The sequence below is a fragment of the Miniopterus schreibersii genome (assembly GCF_964146895.1).
Source record: "Miniopterus schreibersii genome assembly, chromosome: 6".
In the NCBI taxonomy this organism is placed as follows: domain Eukaryota; kingdom Metazoa; phylum Chordata; class Mammalia; order Chiroptera; family Miniopteridae; genus Miniopterus; species Miniopterus schreibersii.
In genome coordinates this window covers 10497547-10515776 of record NC_138107.1, presented here as the reverse complement: position 1 = coordinate 10515776, position 18230 = coordinate 10497547, and the positions used below count along the sequence as shown (strand labels likewise).

At 53.9% G+C, this 18230-nt stretch overlaps 1 protein-coding gene across 1 annotated transcript in view; it reads left to right on the top strand.

Moving 5' to 3' along the window:
* The first annotated feature begins 462 nt into the window (after positions 1-462).
* The window catches only part of KCNK5 (potassium two pore domain channel subfamily K member 5), a 36382-nt gene continuing 18614 nt past the window's right edge, over positions 463-18230 (top strand). Inside the window, exon 1 of the mRNA XM_081140570.1 lies at positions 463-987. Within this exon, the coding sequence (XP_080996696.1) occupies positions 802-987 (186 nt within the window). The 5' untranslated portion in view covers positions 463-801. The remainder of the gene's footprint in view (positions 988-18230) is intronic.

Sequence of the window (18230 nt, the reverse complement as noted above, 5' to 3'; positions counted from 1 at the left end):
ATGGGGCCAGAGGGAGCAGTAGCGCCTTTGTGTCTGGATTAGTTTCCGATACCCCGATTCTCTACAGCTTCTCCAGTCCCTTGCTGATCCCCTTTCCCCAGGCTTATCATTATAGTGAGGTTTGTGAGACAAAAAACTAAATTCCAACAAAAATAACAATAGGGAGAACTTCCTGGCCCCAGTCCTGAGGCACACACTCTTTTCTTTAATGCACCAGTCCTGGCAGCAAACGCGAGCCCCAGAGACCCCACTCGCTCAGGCACTCGGAACCGGGGGACGCACGGCGCAGCGAAGCGCACCTCCGGAGTCGGCGGCTGTGGGGCCAGCGTGGGGCCGGCGGGCGCGGGGCGGGGCGGGGCGGGCGCGGGGCGGGCCCTAGTCGGCCCCTCCCCGCGGGGCCAGGCGCGGGCGGGCGGTAGGCGCTCGGCGCGGATTAAAGAGGCGCGGGGAGGCGGGCGCAGCGCATACCGCTGTGGCGCGCGGCGGGCAGCCCACGTGTCTCCCCAAGTCGGGTCCTGAGTTCCCCCAACTCCTTTCACCACCGCGATCCAGGGCGCTTCCAGGGTCCCCTTGGCGTGCGCCCATCCCCGGCCCGCGCGAACAGGGCCCCGCACGATTCCCCGCGCTCAGTGGGACAACTTGGAGAAGCTACTTTGTCCGGGGAACCGCGCCGGTGGTTCGGAGCACTGCGCATGCGGAGCTCCAAATTCAAACAGCTGTTTCCAGAGGCTGGAGGGCGGGTGGACCGGGAGCCGCTGGGGCTAGGGGACGCTTTCTCCAGAAGGTGGCCTCTCGGGAGCCATGGTGGACCGGGGCCCTCTGCTCACCTCGGCCATCATCTTTTACCTGGCCATCGGGGCGGCGATCTTCGAGGTGCTGGAGGAACCGCACTGGAAAGAGGCTAAGAAAAACTACTCCATACAGAAAACGCATCTACTCAAGGAGTTCCCGTGTCTGGGCCAGGAGGGCCTGGACAAGGTCCTGCAGGTGAGGCGCCCTTTCCCCCCACGAACACCTGAAGCTTTAGGAGTGCTGAAAGGACGGCCCTCCCGGCTTTGGATGACCCTCAGTCCCTGTGGGTTGTCCTGGGGGAGGGGGGCGCAGGAGAGGATGTCTCATCATGGATCTGGTGGCTGGGGTCTTTCGTTCACTCGTGGACGCAGGAGTCAGCCAGGCGCGGAGACCCTTTGGAACCTAGTTTGCCCAGAGAAGAATTTAGGGTTGACCTCCGGGTGGCTCGGTGTGAGTGTGCGGGGACCTCCCTGCCAGAGGGAGGCTGTGGGGCGGATAAAGGCGTTTATCTTTCCTCCGAGGCGCTCCCGGAGTTTGGGAGCCGAGCCGGGCGTCTCCACCTCCCGTCTCCGGGGCCAGTGCCGCTCCCGCACGGCTTTGCTTCGGGAATGGGAGCCCGGCGAAGTTGCAGGAGGGCCCCCAGCTCCAGCCTGAGCAAAGACCCCCCTTCCCCGTAGGGCTGAGGGGGGGGGGGTAGGGGCTCTGCCAGCCTGCGCCGCCGGGCCGGGGCTGGGCACTGGACGCGGAGGCGCTCGGGCTTCCGGGAGAGCCCATCTCGCCGCCGCCCGCCCGTCCCGGGAGGCGCACCCCAAGGGCTCGGAGTTAAACTTTGCGAAAGTAGGAGGGTGAACAAAAGGCCAAAACCCGGAGTCCATTTGGGGGCGGGGGGGAGGGGAGGTTGTGCAGAATGGGAGATGTTGGGGAGCGTTTCTTTCTGTGCTGGCACTGGGAGTTTCTTCTGGTTCATCTGCCCTATGATGGCATTGACCTCGCTGGGCTATAGCGACCCTTGGCTAGTTTGGGATTTGAGTTTACCCCAGTTTCTAGAAGATGCTTAGCCTTAATCGTCCCCCCTTGGCCTGCACTAATGGCATCCTCCAGTGGAATGACCAGGACCTGAGTAAGAGCCTGGGTGGGGTAAGGGTAGTTGATCTAAGATGTTACATTTCCCTTGGGGTGAAAGACACCATGAAAGAGCTATGATGAGGAACATTTAATGCACAGCAGTCCACCAGTACTTTGTGGCTGTCTGGTTGTCTCACTTTTCTGGCCTCAGTTTCCCTATATGTAAAATGGAAGCCAACCCGTCTTCATCCGTCTTTCCTGCCTTGAACCTGTTGGAAGGTTGAAAGCATTGGAAAACATGAAGCTGTCTGCTGGTGGCTCCCTTTTTGTCCCCAAATCGATAGGCATGCACAGATGAGCATATCAGTGCCTCCTGGCCGCCAGGCAAGTAGGCTGGTCCTCTCAGGGCCGCTGGAGCAGGGCAGGCTTAGGCCAGCAGGTTGGGTGTTTGATTTCTCCGGGGTGGGGAGCTGGTGGGAGGCCAGAGGTTGGTGAGATGAGCTTCAGGAGGTAGTTGGGTGGTCTAGCTCGTAATAGCAGGAGTACTGGGGCGATGTGGGTCCTTTGGCTGGGTATCTGCCCTGTGTGCATGTGTTGGGGAGGGGTCACTTTATAATTTCCCTTGAGGAAACAATTCTTCTGGATGACGAGCTGTTGTTTAGTTTCTTCCAGGGCTTTGTTTAGAGGGGAAGAAGGCAGGCGAGTATGATAAAGAATCGAGCTGCCCTCGAAGTTTCCCTCGCTGCTCCTCCACCAACCACTGCAGGAAGGAAAGAATTCAAGGCTGAATGTGGGAAAATAAACTTCAAAACACGAGGAGAAGGGAAAAGAGGGGGGTCGGGTGAGGCAGCCGGGTGCAGCTGGTGGTAGGAGTTTGGGAGGTTAGATAGCTGTCTTAAGGTGTTTGAGCAAACAAAATATCTCTTATTTTGAGGGCCTGTTAAATGCCCCGCAAAGAGGGCAGGTAACTTTTAGAAAAAGGATTTGGGCATCAGGCCAGTGTGACTTGGAGAGGATTATGGATAGCCCTGTCCCCATCTGCAGCCAAAAAACTCTCAGACCATCTCCAACTGGGCCAGTCTCCTTCCTTCATAGGAAAAACCCAAGAAATGAAAACCAGTGGAAGCATTTTGTTAGCGTGACTTTTTTTAGCCTCAGAAAGCCGGGCTCCGCTTTCTGATGCGACTTGGGGCATTGCCTCAGGCCTCAGGAAATTGGTTTAAGGAAAAATGAAAACTCAGAATCTTTCCAGTTGGGTTGTTTGGGCATTTTCCACCTGAGGTTCTGAATCACCTTTGTAATTCTAAAGAAGTCCTTGCTAGGAATTCCTGGGGTGGGGGCAGGCTCTGGGGAAGGGTTATTGGAAGGGTGTGGGGGTGGTGCAGTCTGGGTTGGGGTTTTTCTCACACTGGAAACTGCTTTCAAACTTGTAAGAAAGGGAGTTGACACACCTTTCTTTAGATCTTAGGAAATAGTACCCGAGTTGTTAGGAGTTGTTACGCGCTTCCTCCCTGTTCAGACTGCGGTTGAAGAGAGGCAGCAGTTGACTTTCAATTGCTCTGCGCCCCACCAGCCTGTGCCACGTGGTCACCCTCCTTCCTGCCTTCAGAGCCATCTTGAACTCTGCTGTGAGGCTTGCTGCACCAGGCGTTGGGTGACCTCCCTCCCCCACCCTCTTCCTAAATTGCAGAGGTTCCCTCGAGGGCAGTTTGCATGGACTGAGCCCCTTCGTGGTGGGCATTGTGAGTAGCATCTGCATTTTGAGAGGGCACAGTCTGGTTTTGCCATCAGGCTTGGCCATTTACCCATCAAGCCATCTAAGTTCCTCATCTGCAAAATGAGGTCTGGTGAGGGTCAGGTAAAGTAGAAGCATTCGGCCAGATGCGTGCAGATGTAACTTAGGAGAGCGAGCCCGTCACCCTGTCACTTGCACGTATGGAGCACACACTGGCCAAGGCAACTTGCCAAGTGCTTGACCTGTATTAGGTCAGGTACTCCTTCAGCAACCTTACCTATATAGATGAGGACCCTGAAGCTCAGGGACGTTAAAATGGCTTTGGTGACACAGCAAGAAGGCCCAGCCTGGGGGAGGGACCAGCTGTCTGCCTCCTGGTATACTCCTGCCCCCTCTCTTGGGCATGTGAAGCTGTCGAATGGTTGGTTTGTAAGTGAGTTTAGTAAATTGGTTCAGCTGGACTTTGGTGTGCTGGGAAATTCTATTTTCTGTTCCCCCAAGAACAAGCATCTGCACACAGGCCTCTCTGTGCTATGCCTGGCTGAACCGTCACCTCCATTACTGAAGTAAGCGGCGGTCTGCCATCAGTCTGCTGTACCCCACTCCTTTGGAAGCACAAAACCACAGAGGATTGGGGAAAGGGGAAGAATGAACCCTTCTCAGCCTTGTCCTCCTGTGTGCAGTGATCATAAATGGGAGGATTTGAGAGCTTCGATTAAGCACTTCCCATACATTCTTATTTTCACCTAATCTTGGTGACCACCCCACTTTTCTAGATGAGGACCATAAGGCTCGAAAGAAATGATGTAACTTGCCCAGGATCATATAGTGCAGACTCAGGTTTCAAATCAAAGTATGTTGTATTCCAAAGTACATAGGAATTAGTCAATAAACGTTTACTAAGCACCCACTGTGTTCCAGACACTGAGCAAGGTGCTATGAGTGCAAAGGTGAATTAAGACACGGCTCGAGCTGGCTGCTGGGGATAGGAATGAAGAAACCCTCTGTGACAGCAGTTCCTTAGGGCTCCGCAGAGGTGTTCAGGAGGGACTGTTACTGAGGGCCCCTAGGCCCAGTCCGAGGGATCAGGGAGGGCTCTCAGGAGGAGGTGACCTCAAGCTGGAGTGCAGTTTGGAACTCTGGGTTTTCCTAGACTGCTCACATAGATGACCAGCTCCCAGAAGCCTCTTGGATTTCACTGGCCTCCTTGCTGCCTAAGCTGCAAACTGCATTATTCTATTGGGAGGTTTTCTGTGTGTCCCAGACCTCTTTCCTTTTATTTTCTGGACCCTTCCTACTCTATCCATTCTCCAGTCTACAGGAGTGAGGCTCATTCCAATTATGAGGTTCTGACATCCTGTTATTAACACCAATCCTCCTCCTAAAATTTGAAAAATATAGCCATGTGGTAAAATTACATCCCACCAAAATGCTCAGAATGGGGCACATTCATTGACTTTTTTGGAGAATGGAGGGTTAACATGAAAACCTCTTTTGTGTCGAGCCTTGCTGGAAATTGTAAAAGTGCACTGGTCCACATAATGCCTTTGTGCATAAAGGGAGCACAATAGATCTTTTGATTATTCAGGATCATGGAGGCCCCACGTCATTAGTTCAAACTTGAACTCTCACCTTCTAGGCCTGGAGAAATGGAAAGAGAAGTTGGATTTGGGAGAGGAAATGGAAGAAAAGGGTCCCTTCCTAAAGGCTCGTTTTCTTATTAATGTTTTGCTCAAAGGCCAAGCAGCCAAAAAAAAAAATTTCTCAAATTGATAAATCTGACTTAGTTAACTGCTCTAGTTAGAGTTTGAACAGTAAAGTGAATTTTTATTGAATCGTTTCTGAGTTTTACTGGAGCCTTAGGACGGTTACAGATGGCATGGTAATAGAGACTTACTGAGTGTAGAAATTAGCAAGTGTTGAAATGTTCTAGTGGGGGTGGGGACTTCCTATAGGAGGGGTGCAAGGGAGGTGATGACTGTTGCTTCTAAGTATTTTCCTGGGGTTTTGCCATATTTATAGTCTGTCGTTTAAAAGAAACAGAATCTTCCAGTTTTGAATGCTGCGCTTGGCTGGCTCTGACCTCAGGTCATGGGCTTTCATCTTGAACTTGGCTCTTTGCTGTCAGATTGGGCTCAGCCTCTGAACTCTTAATGTGTGTGTGTGGCTGGGTGGGGGGATGGGCAGCAGGGAAGTACAAGGCTTTGAGGAGCTGTGCTACAGACAATGGTACTCCCAAGAAAGTCTTTGCACAGTTTGGGCTGTTAGATCTGAGTGGTTCTACAAGAGGCGACTGGCCAGAGCTGAGTGATACAGAGAGGCCAGGGGAGGTAGGGGACTGTAGGAAAACACTTGAAATAGGTTCCTCTCCTTCCAGTGTTCCTCCTGGGGAGTGGGGAAAGGTAGAGGAGAACCTCGGAGATTTCCCGTGAGCTTCCCCCTGGGTCAGCCCAGCATGATGACCTCGGGCTGCAGCCACAGGGCAGAGAGGTAAGGGTCAGGTAGGGAGCTCTCTGGGTTTAGCCAAGGAATTCGAACTCACCAAGTTTTTGCAATTTTCAAATCAGGGAGTGAATAACATTTCAGAAAGTTCTTCATAGCGGTTTGTAACTTAAAAGGAGTGGAATATTCTGTGAACTAACGGTATTTCTGTGGGCTGATCCTTCACCCGGTGAGTGTTATGATAAGGACACTTCCTCCCTTTCCCCCTCTGATGTGTGGTTTTTCTACCAGAGTCCACAGAGCTCACAGACCTCCCCACAAAGAGCCCGCCCATGCTCCCTCACACCCCAGCTTTCCGTTAGGGTGCCTCTTCCTTCCCTGAGCCCCTTGGGAGGTCCAGGTCTGGGTCCCCCTTCCCTGCCAAAGATACCCCCACTTGATGACCTCCCCAGACTATACCTAAGTAACACCTTTATGTAAAAGTGGGAGCAGTGTGCCCCAGCTCTGTACAGCTGCCTGAGGCCTCTAGGCTTTTTGTCAGCAGTTAATTCGGTCCCCAAACTTCAGAGACCTGGGCAACGTTAGGGGATCACAGAGGTGTCCCTCACTGCCAGCTGTCATGTCTGTGTGTGCTGAGGCCTCAGAAACTAGATGGAGCTTTAGCCCCAGGAGCTCAGTCTAGCTGGAGAGAGAAACAGGGCCGTGGTGGTGAAATGAGGGGAATTGGTTCTGGTGCTGAGTGATGGTTTGCAGATGGTTGAGGCTGGAGAGAGACAGACGCAGGTCAGAGGGCCTCAGAGGATTCAGTTTCTGTTTCCTGAGGCCTGTAGATCCTCTTCTTCACCTGTGTGGGATCTGGTCCTTTGTGAAACATAGTCCCCGCCTTCAGGGAACCCCCTGATCTAAAGAAAGGAAGGTAAGGAGCTGTTTACCTGAGGGACATTGGAAGGCGTACTGGAGGTTCCAAAGTGCACCATTGAGGTTAGCCTTTGCTCTCCAACTTAGAGAAGGGGAACTTTGAGGCCCACGGGATGAGCTGTGTGAGCAGCAGCCCCTGTGAGCATTCTGCTCAATACCTGCTGTGTGCCAGGCATCGGGCTGGTCCTTTACCTGGGTCTCACTGAACCAGTTCTGTGGATCAGATATTGTTTCTCTGCCCACTGGACAGGACACTGGAGGCCACAGGATTTATTGGGGTCTACACGGCCAGCTAGAGGCTGAGACTCACTGGGCCTTGCTGACTTCAGAGCCTCAGAGCCTGGCCATGAGTAGAGGTAGGGCCAGGCAGGTTGGAGTGAGGGAGTGGGGGTGGTGATGCCAGCTAGCAGTCCCCAGCACTTGCTTGGCCACAGGCTGTGTGAACTGTTTCGTGCACCATCTCAAGAATCCTCACCACGGCCCTCTGCAGTAGGCACCTTGCTGACGCTCCCTCGGGGGCTGGGGGGGTGGCAGGAGCAACAGAATGGACCATAGATGGTCTGTAACTTGCCCCAGGTCATACAGCTGGGAAGTGCAAGCATCAGGATTTGAACCCAGAGCCCACACTGAACCATTTTGCTCTATGTGAGGCCACAACAAAGGTGGAAAAAAACAAGGAGCAAAGGCCTAGAGGTGGGAAATGCAAGATTTGTGTGGTGTCTTCAGAGCCATGAGACGACTTTCTGGGTGCTTATGCAGCTATGTGACTCGAGCCGGTCACCTCCTAGTCTATAAAACAAGATAATAGTACAAGAGCTGCCCCGTGTCTGCAGACTCCACATAGACACCTCGGCAGAGTGCGGGGAGCTTGCAGCAGGCCCCTGGCCGTGTGTCAGCTGCTGCTCCTGGACCCTAGCTCTGTGGGGTCCCGTTTCTCGCTGCTTCAGGCCCCATCACGGGCTGAGCTCCTAATCTGCAGGTGGAGGCACCGACAAGAAAATGCACCAGATCCCTCCATTTCTGCAAATTCATCCACAACCCTCCCCTCAAATAGTTCATGGTCACCACCTAAAACTGTGGAAGGTTTACTTCCTTTCCTTCCAGCCAAAGCTCCCTGCTCTGGAGGAAAGAGGACAGGCTTTCTCTGCTCATCCTGGCTTGTCCTGGGCCCTGGTTAAAACTTTTCCCTTCTGGAAGATTCCTGGGCCCAGGTGACCTCATGGGTGACCTCCCTGAAAGGTGGTCATATGGGACCTGGGGTCAAAGTTGTACCTGCCTTGGGGGCAGGCATCAGCTACGTCCCCCTCTCAGAGGATCCTTGGTAGCCAGGGCTCTTTGATTGGCTTTGAAATGTATATTCTATTTTTCCTGTCTTCTAAACATTTGGGTTTCCTGCCTAAATATCTAGGGAGGGTTGTATACTTCTGGCTGTTGTCATCTCCCATGACCCACTGTAATCTTGCTGCAGCTGCTTAGCTGACCCCCTTTTTATGAGGGAAGGACTTGCCCCAAAGGCTTGGGGAGAGGCCCAGGTGAGCCCCTTCCTTTGTCTAAGTGGACCGAGGCTTGGGGCTGGGGCTGAGACCTGCATCTGAACCACTGTGCAGGGAATGGTTCTGATTCTCCCTATAGTACTGGTTTGTGCTGTGTGGCCCTGGTCGGATTTCGCGTCTCTGAACTCTACTTTCTTCGAGTAAATTCATCCATTCATTCAGGAAGGCTCGGAGTACGTGTTACATTAGCCCCAGTCAGAGTATAGGAGCCTACAGGGTTGGGGCCATGGCTCCTCACCTTGGCCCTGTGTTCCCAGGCCCAGCCCACGAGACATGCTTAGTACGTGTGTGGGTTTAGTCAACCACTGACTTGCCCAGAACACGTCTGTTGGGCCTGGGTGCCCAGCCTTGTGCCTGGCTCTGAGGGGGACGTGTGAGCCATGTGGCCCTTTGGGTTGGAAGTCCGGTCAGGAGGGGCAGAGCCTCTTATAAGGCAGTTCCTGGGTAAATTGACAGACCCAACTCTGGCCCTGGTCTCCAAGTTCTGAATTCTAGAGAGGAGAGGGGTGTTCCATTATCAAAGTTTACTCCTGCCTTCCCTTTTAAGCCACATGAGGTGGGGCCATGCTCCCTAGGGGTTAAGGACGGGCTCTCAGGTTACCCCCTGAGCGCATTGCTCATTGGAACACCCTTGGGAGTGAAGATAACAGCAGACAATGCTGTAAAGCTCCTTCCCTCCCTCCCAGTTAACCTTTAACACCAGCTTATCAGTATCTTCTCCTATTTGAGGGATTTTATAGAACAAACTGCTTTCCCTCCCCCCGGAATCCCCTGCTCTGCTCCCTCTATCCCTTATTTCATGAACTTTCTCTAAACTCTGTTTCCTTGAGATTCATAAGGCAGTGGGTTGGCATGAGCATGTCTAGCAGGTCTGTCCTCGCCGGGCTGGGTGCTGGAGGAGAGCCCTGCTTTCTGCTTCCATGGAACTTGGGACAGAGCAAATATCCAGTCTTTCATTCAACAGATGTTTACCTCACGAATACGTCACGGGTACATCATGCGTACCTACTGTGTGCCCAGACCTAGTTGAGACCTGCTGCAAAGAGAGAAAGTTTCGTCCCTGCTTTTTGGGGTCTTCAGACCACAAACTGCACAAACCAAGAAGGCAAGTGATGTGCTGTGGGGAGAGCAATGCCCCCCTGTCCTGCTGCTTCCTTGTGGAAACTTGTTTGAGCTTCAGATCCTTCTGAGGAGGAGCAGGGGGGAGGCTGGGATGGTTATATGGAGGAGGGCATGTCCCTGGCTGATACCTCCTTTCGCATAACGGGAGCCTGCACTGGGCCTTTTCTGCCCATGGCCCAACCCATAGGGCACCCCCTCCCCTTCTGACCCAGGACATTGGCTCCAGGGGTGCTGCCTGCAGATACACAGGCTCCTTGCCTCACTGTGGACGCTGCAGACCCATCGTCCCAGGTGCCTTCCTGTGACCTCTGTGAGCTCTGGCAGGGAAATGCCATCTCATTTGCCAAATGGAAAAACCAAGGCCTGGTGAGGAACTGGGGACAGACTGTCTAGAACCAAGCTCAGGTTCAACTTGCTCCACTCTACATGCCCAGGTCCAGAGCCTTTCTTCAGACAGCCATTTGTCACTGAACCTCGAATCCACTTTTAAATGGCCCTCAAATCAAAACCTTGATGATTTGGGGTGTAAAGCACTTACTCGACATACCAAATTGGTCCCGCTGGTTTCTTAACCTGCCCAACACACCCCATCCTGTCATCTGGAACGCCTGTGCCCCACCCGCCAGTGAATTTTTCTGGGATAAGAGGCAGAATTTGAAAGGAGGATATTTTTCAGGGCCATCCAGAGCCTGAGGCCAAAATGATATGATTTCTCCCCAGGGAGATTCCAGTCACAGGACCCTGCTCCCCAAGTGTCTGTGCCCAAGAAGCTGTTGTTGGTGCATTTCTTGGAGCCTTGGGTGCTGGTATGGCTGATGGGGGAGTCAGGTCAGGCTCTGGGCACCTCTCCTGGCAGCGAATCATAAAGTGTGAGGCTGGAGGGAGCTTAGTGGTTATCTAACTGGTCTCCCTTTGCAGCCCTGGCGCCAAGGCTCAGACCTTGTGAGGTTATGTAACTCTCCCAAGGTTGTGGAGCTCACCAGGGGCAGGGGAAGCACAATAAAAGTAATTAGAGCTAAGTGGGGCAATTAGGGAAAGCTGCTTGTAAGCAGTGGCCTCTAGAGTATGGTAAAAGGTGAGTGCCACACCTAATAGGTCCTCTGGCCACTGCCACTGGCCACTGCGACTGTAGTCAGGGATCCTCAAGAGTCAGATTCGGACCCCAGCTCAGAACCCCTCTGCGGCTTTTCCTGAGACTAAGGGCCCACGTTCTTGCGGTGGCCCGAGTGATCCCAACTTTGCTATTCGTGTGGTCTTGCCTCTGTCTGACCCTACCCTTGATCCCAGTAGCCCCATATAGACAGGAGGCCATCTCATAATTTACTAGTGTGGGGGGGGGGAGACATGACAACCGTCACATAGCAGTAGGGACCTTAGCCAGCACCCAGAGAGGGAAAGGCTGTGTGGGCCCAGTGAGGGCCATCACCACATCCCATCGACTCCTCAGCATGGTAAGACAGTGCTGTGGGGAACTTCATTTTCTAGATAAGACAATTGAGGCAGAGAGTGAATACCTTAGTCAAGGTTATACAGCTAGTTACTGCCCCGAACCCAGGCTTTCTGAGTCCAGAGCTCTGCAGAGTTCCCTCTCATTTTAGACTCCAGGTGTCCTAAATTCATGCCACCAGTGCTACTGATCTTGCTAAGCGACCAGCCATTCTTTGGGACTGTTTTCAGCTTGGGCCCGGTTAGCTTCTGCCATCCCAGCAGCACTCTGCTCCCTTCACTCAGCTGTGTGGGTTCTGACACTGCTGTTCCTGACCACGGTGACCATATATAGGTTTGTTTGCCATTTTTGGTGTGAAGGGTTTAAAGCAGGAAAACCTGGGTTATGTAAGTGGCTGGCACAGCTCAGAATTGGGGCTATCAACACTGTCCCCATGCCTGCCCCTCTACCTCCTTCATCCTTACAGACCTAGTGGGCCCCTGACTCTTTACCGCAGGATTTGTGGATCAGAGGACCCAGAGGGCAAGCCCCCAAGGAAAATCAAGGAGCAGGAGGGGGAGGCACAGTTGCCTCTTAGTTGTGGGGTTCCCATCTGTGTTCCACATTATCTGTCACCTCCTTAGCAGCTAAACCCACACTTGTGACATGTCCTCCCATTTGACTTCCCCAGGGCCAACCCCCAGCAGGACTCTGGTCTGCACCTGGGGTGGGAATAGCCTGAGCCTTGCCTTCGTCCCAGGCATCCCAGGGTGTACACGTCACCCAGATAACTGCCTGAGTGGCTGGGGACAGACGTGATTTGCAGCATGCTGAGGACCCCGGGCGGGTCCTTTATGGACTGAATGTTTATTTTGGCTTGGGTGCCCTTTGTGTCCGGTGCAAATTTCTTGTTTCTCCCATGCCCTGGATGCAGGATGGCACCTGTTCACAGACCCTCTGTGGGAGAAAGAACAGCAGCTTCTACCTTCCCCATCGCTCCTGTTCAAATAAAACCCTCGCCTCCCGGGTCGTGGAATGCATCCTGACAGTGTTAGCTTTGGAAGGCTGCCCTTTCCTTCTCAGCATCCAGGCCCCCTTTGGAGCGGCGGGTGGAAGGGCTGCCTCTCACCCAGAGATAAGTGCCGTGCGGCCTAAAGTGGAGCAAGCTGTGCAGTAGTGTCTTGTCAGCAACCCCCGGGGAGCAGGAAGAGGGAGGGTGTCCTGATTATCGGCTTTTCAACACTCACCTCTCCCATCCCCCAGACACTAGCGGAGGCCAGAGATCTACTTATGAGTGGCCCAGTGAGGGACTAGGAGACAGAGCTGGGCCTGGCGCAGCTGCTTGCTGTGTGACCAGGCCAGGTTGCTGCCCCTCTCTGAGCCAAGGACTTGCTCACTAAGGCCGATTAGACACTTAACCAAGCACCAGCTGCATGCCCAGTGCTATTTGAAGGGTCTTGGGAATTAGGAGAAGTATTAGGTTTTATCCGTGTCTTGGATGTTGGGTTGGATTGTATGTTAAGGGTTATTAAGTAGAGTGTGACGTGTTGTAGGGTCTCAGGTGTTCCAAGGTGGAAAGTTGCTGTCGGGGAAGATTCCCCTGAGCCTGGGGGTTGCCTTCCTTTGAGCCCTATCATTTTCTGGGAAACTGCCCAACTGCACTAGGCTTTTGCTGTGTATGCACTCCCCCCCACCCCCAACCCACAAGGCGCTCTCCTTGTGGCCCATTGGATTTCAAACCTAGCACCACTGAGGAGGGTTTTAATGAATATCCCACAGCCCCCAGAGCTCTGAGGCAGGATCATCACAGCCCTCCTTTGCCTTTCAGATAGGCCCACCCCCAATCTGGAAAACTGCCCACACTCATCCTCGCAGTGGGGGGCCTGCCAGGCCAGATTCTGCCCTCTTCCCTGGGGACACTCCATTCTCTTTTGGGACAGGTTGCCTGGCAAAGTGCGTCAGCATCTCCCTGGTGTGCATCTGTCTAGACCCAGGACAGAATCCACGGCGGGGAGGGGTGGCCTGGGCAGGGCGGCTTTGGAGTCACCAGGGCACTTCTGGGCCCTGCTCGAGAGGGCTGCCGTGTTCACCCATTGTGCTGGGAACTCAGAGCTCACAACTCTCGTTTTGGCTCACCTCTCTTCGGAATTCCCCGTCTCCCTCCACCTGCTCTGTGTCAGGGTTCTTGTGTACTCTTCAACTTTGCCCTTCCCAAAGCCATTTTCCTGTCTGTGTTCACACTCTCCCCACCTCTCCCCACCCCTCTGCACGCAGTTTAATCCTTGCTCACCCACTGACTTGGTGGGCTCTGGCCTGCGGAGTGAGGGACCCTTAGCCTGCACCAGGGCCATGCAGTGCAGGAGCTTCCCAGGCCCTGGGCGTGGGGGCGGCTTCTCGGTGCCTCGGTTTGGAGTTTCTCAAAGTGGGCCTGTCTGAGCCATAAGCCAGACTTGACGTTACACAAAACAAGCCTGGCGTGAGGGCCAAGGGCTGCCCAGATTCTAGCGCGCGTCTCCGTGGCACTGAGTCAGAGCAACCCGATGGAAAAGCAGAAGCCGAGCTGCAGGCAGGGTTGTCCATGCTTTCGTCTTTCTCGGCCTCCCCAGTTTTCTGTAATGCTGTTGCACTGCTTTTAAAACAAATCGAATTTTCTTAAAGGGTAAGATATTGCATATATCATTAGCCCCCTCAGCACAGGCTATTTTTAAGCATGAGGTACACAAAACAGATAAACAAGGTTTTTTTATTTTGTTTTGTTTTTAAACTGATTTTAGACAGAGAAGAAGGGGGGGGCAGGGAAGGGGGAGAGAGAGAAACATCCATTTGTTTCTCCACTTATTTATGCATCATTGGTTGGTTCTTGTATGTGCCCTGACCAGGGATCAAACCCACAACCTTGGCGTATTGAGACAGTGTTCTAACCAACTGAGCTACCTGGCCAGGGCTAAACATGGTTTTAACAGAACACACCCTGAGAACTAGTATCACCTTTGTAACCACTGAACGGTCTGCTGTTGCTATTTTTAAGTTTAGCTGTTGGAGTAGGGACTTTCTGAGCAGCAGTGCTGTTGAACACTTTGAGGGGAGGGGTCCAAAGTATGGGCCTGGGGAGACCTGGTGGGCCTTTGGTTTGCAGACCTGGAAGTGTGAGAATGGACACACGAGTTGACAGTCACCAAGAAGAGGTGTGGTTCTCAGAGGCCTGGCAGAGCCAGGGGGCTCCAGCAGCTGTCCCCAGTGCTGGGGGCACTGTCCCCTGCATGGAGGGGATCCTCCAGAGGCCTGTGGACAAGAATTATCTTGGCATCTGTGTGCATCCAGCTCTGCTAAGCCCCATGGGGGCCCAAGAAAAATCTCGCTCTGCCTTCCCAATTAACAAAAAAACATAAGCACAGACAAGATTTGGGATAGCCCAGGACCATATAGGAGCTCGCTGTGGACTTGGCCCGCAGCTTGGGTAAACCTGAGGGCCCAGGGGAGTCAGACCCTGCTGAGGGAAGGAGTGGGTAGTGACCACCCACTGGTCACTAGTTAACTTTATTTTTACATGACTATGGCTATTTAATGACTATTATGGCTATTTAATTTTAAATTAAAATTCATAAAAATTAAAGTTTAGGTCTTAAGTCACACTGGTCACCTTTGAGGACTTAGTAGTCACATGGGACTGCTCAAATATAGAACATTCTGCCAGCAGAGTTCTATGGGAGGCGCTGGAGTGTTGATGGGAATCCGGTGACATTCTTAATGGAGCAGTGGCTTCTCTGGGTGCCTGCTCTGGGGTGGGAGAGGGGAGGCCTGCCTGGCAGCCTCTGAGTGGGGAGGGTGTACTGAGACCCCCACAGGAGGTTTCCCCTATCCCACCCACCAGGAAACTTGCAGGATTTCCCTAGGTGAGCACACCCACTGGTCCAGTTCATGGAAATCGGAGTTTTCAGAGGCCGTTGACTGCCTTGCCCTGTGTGTCCCATCAGACTCAGATGGTGTCCCAAACCCAGCGCCATTGGTCATCCTTGGCTCCGTAGGAGGTGGGACCAGGCTGGAGAAAGTGAATCCTTTTTCATGGATCTCCAACTTGAAACTTGGGGTCTCGGTTCCTTCTAATTGACCTCTCCAGCCCCAGCCCACCAGTCTGCAGCAAAGTGTGCACTGTTCCCCAGCCCTTGGGAGGAAAGTCTTTTCCTAAGGTTCAGGGTCACCGGTCAGGTGATATGCTGGCTGCATGGCCATGTCCTCCCTTTGGATGAGAACTGGGAACGTATCTTCCCCACCACAAATCTAGAAAGAATGTGAGAAAGACATGACCGATAAAAGGACAGGGCTTTCCTGGGTTACCTCCATGGCCCATGGTGGGGGGCCTGGGCCAGGGAAGGTGGAAGATCTGAGGGCAGGTGGTGGGGTGGGCAGTCTTCAGAGCAGGCTGGGAGACTGGGAGACGGCTCGGGTCTAGTTCATTCATGGCTTTTGAGCCTCAATTTCTCCATCTGTGTTTGGGCTTCTGGTCTTGGTTGAACTTGAAAGGGGCACTGCGGGGTCCTAGGGACTGCCCTGCCTCACCTTTGGCTTGCCTGCTGCTTTCTCATGCTGGGCTCTTCTGTCTGTAACTCCTGTCTGCCCGCCCTGCATCTTGTTAGACTACGAGGCCCTCTGAACCGGCCTCTGTCTTCCACTCCCTTGTTTTGCCTGCAGCGTAAGGACACATGGCTGGTGCTCAGTGAAAGCTTCATAATCAGTCGTCCCGCCTTTGAGCTTCATGGTGCATGACTCTGGTCTGTCTTTCTTTGGGTTAAATTAGGTTGGGTGAGTTGTTCAGTACATGCATTGGGACCTGGGACCTGGCCAGAGGTGGCATTTGTAGTAGGCAGGCACTTTTGCCCTTCCCAAGAGAGGAGTGGCCCAGGGCCCCAGGTTGGGACAGAGGGTGACAGGAACCCATATTGCCTTCTTCCTGGGGGTTGTACGTGAGGGAGGGGCAGGCAGTGTCCTGGATGCCCACTGCTAGCTCACTTGTTTAGCCCTCAGCAGCACTCACCTGCTTCAGCAGCCCTGAGGATAAATGTCCTCTTTGGACAAGCCTGAGAAGGCGCCACCCCACCTGCCACTCACAGGGTTTCCTCGGAAACTGAGTACCCAGGGGACAGGATGCAGTCAAGCGATGAGTGGGTCTCACTCCCCTGCCTGACACCTGGGTGACTTGGAAATCAGGTGGCATTAGCTTTCCTGTCTTTTGGCCTCCCCCAGCCACACACCGTGCCCAGGAGGCTGAGAGAAAGGCCACCCCCAACAGCGCCAGGGTTAGAGCTAGGAGCTCAGAGGTGGGGCATCTGCACCTTTGCCTGTGCCTGCTTTACGCTCTCATGTTCATGCCCATCAAGACTCTGGACCCATAATCCTGAGAACTGGGTGGAGGCAGCATTATTCCCATTTTACAGATGAAGAAAGTGGGGACCAGCCGACCTTGTGCAGGCCTGTGTGTCGAATGTTCCGGACATGCTGGAAGAACTGGGGGCTGCCAGTACCTGGGGTGGCGGGGCTAGCAGGCTTGGCAATCACAGCCTTTGTGCAGGAGAAAGAGAGTGTGTGTGTCTCGAAGACATGGTCCTGGGTCCCTGCCTCCTGCCTGTCTCACCGGGGCTGTCTCAGAGTCAATATTCTGCTGTGCAGTCAAGAGTTTCCATTTCCTGTCACCCCGGCCTGTCCCGGGTCCTGGGCCCCAGGTTGGGGACAGGAGGTTTTTCCGACCCCACACCACCTCACCTCAGCCCAGCCTCCCTGTGCTAGGAGGCCGGCTGTGCTTTTCCATGCCTTCAGCACAAAACAGCTGTTTCTTCACCCTGGTCACGTCCACGCCCGTCAGCGGGGGATGGGAGGAGAGCAGGGGACTGTCCCGCAGCACACTGGCTGCATAGATCAGGCTCCTACTCCTTTCCCACACTATTTGGGGGTCCTCTTTGTTTCTCATCCCTGTGATCTCCATCCAGATGGGGCCTCGGTGGCCAGAGCCCCTGGTGCAGCTGCCGTGGTGTGAGGTCTGTCTGGCAGCCGGGGTGTGCCAAGTCTGCACGTTAGGCCAAAGCCACCCTGCCTCTAGCCGGGTGAGTTCAGTCGGGCATCACGGTCTCGGCTCCGTCTCCAGTGGTGATTCAGTGGGATTTGGACTGGAATTTGGGGATCATTGAGGAAGAAGCCTAGCCCCCCCCCCCCAAAGAGTACCACTCATCCCAAAATGCCCGTGTCGGTTTGCCAGTAGTGTCTCGTACAGTTTATTCCAGAAAGGATGGAGGCCAGCTGTTGTCCGTCTCCAGCTGGAGACTGAACCGAAGGAAATGGGCTTGGACCGCAGCTGGAGGGACTTAGGTGAGAGTCAGACAATAAGGAAGGGTTTGGTGACAGGTGGTTGGCCCCCAGGAGGATCCTGCAGGGTTGGGGGCTTTTGGAGAGGGGTGGGGGGTGGGATCATGCTTGGAGGCAGTGGGCCTGCTTGGGGTGGGATGGGTGGTTTGTATAAACACAGGGAGGTTACTTCATAGGAGCAGAGAGATTCAGCTGCCCCCCTACTCAGGATTAACACCACTGCCCAGTACCCTCTGGGCTTTTTGTTTTAATTAGTAAAGAGGTTTACAGTTTAACCATCGGGTCATCCTAAACAAGTTATAATAAATGAGTAGGTTTAATAATTCCTAATTAACAGAACTGCAGCCTTCAAGGATGGGCAGCTTACTTATTACCTGGAGCCACCAGCCATAGGTGAAGGGAGAGAGGAAGGGAGGGAGAGGCAGGTGCAGTGGCCGCTCTCTTGAGGCCCGGGGTGGGGGAGAGTTTGCCTGTGGTTTGGGGCCCTGTGTGGGGCAAGAGGTGGGATGCCAGCCACAACCCTCCTCTCAAGGTATGGGTGTTAACGGGAAGGGGTGAGTGTGGTTGGGGTCGGGCAGGTTTCCTCCCATGGAGGCGAAAGTCTGGGGGTGTTGGTGGGGGGAAGTCATGTCCTCATAATCCCTGCAGGGGGGCCCAGGAGCAGGGCTGGCAGCCACGAGGGTTAGAAGAGCTTCGTGGAGCAGAGCATTCTTCTCACTGCTGGGGAGCAGGAGAGCAGGGCCATGCTTGGGAAGACCTGTGGCCCCTTACCGTGACCTCCCTCCCGGGCCCTGCCCTCCCTCTGAAATCCTGATGGTTCCAA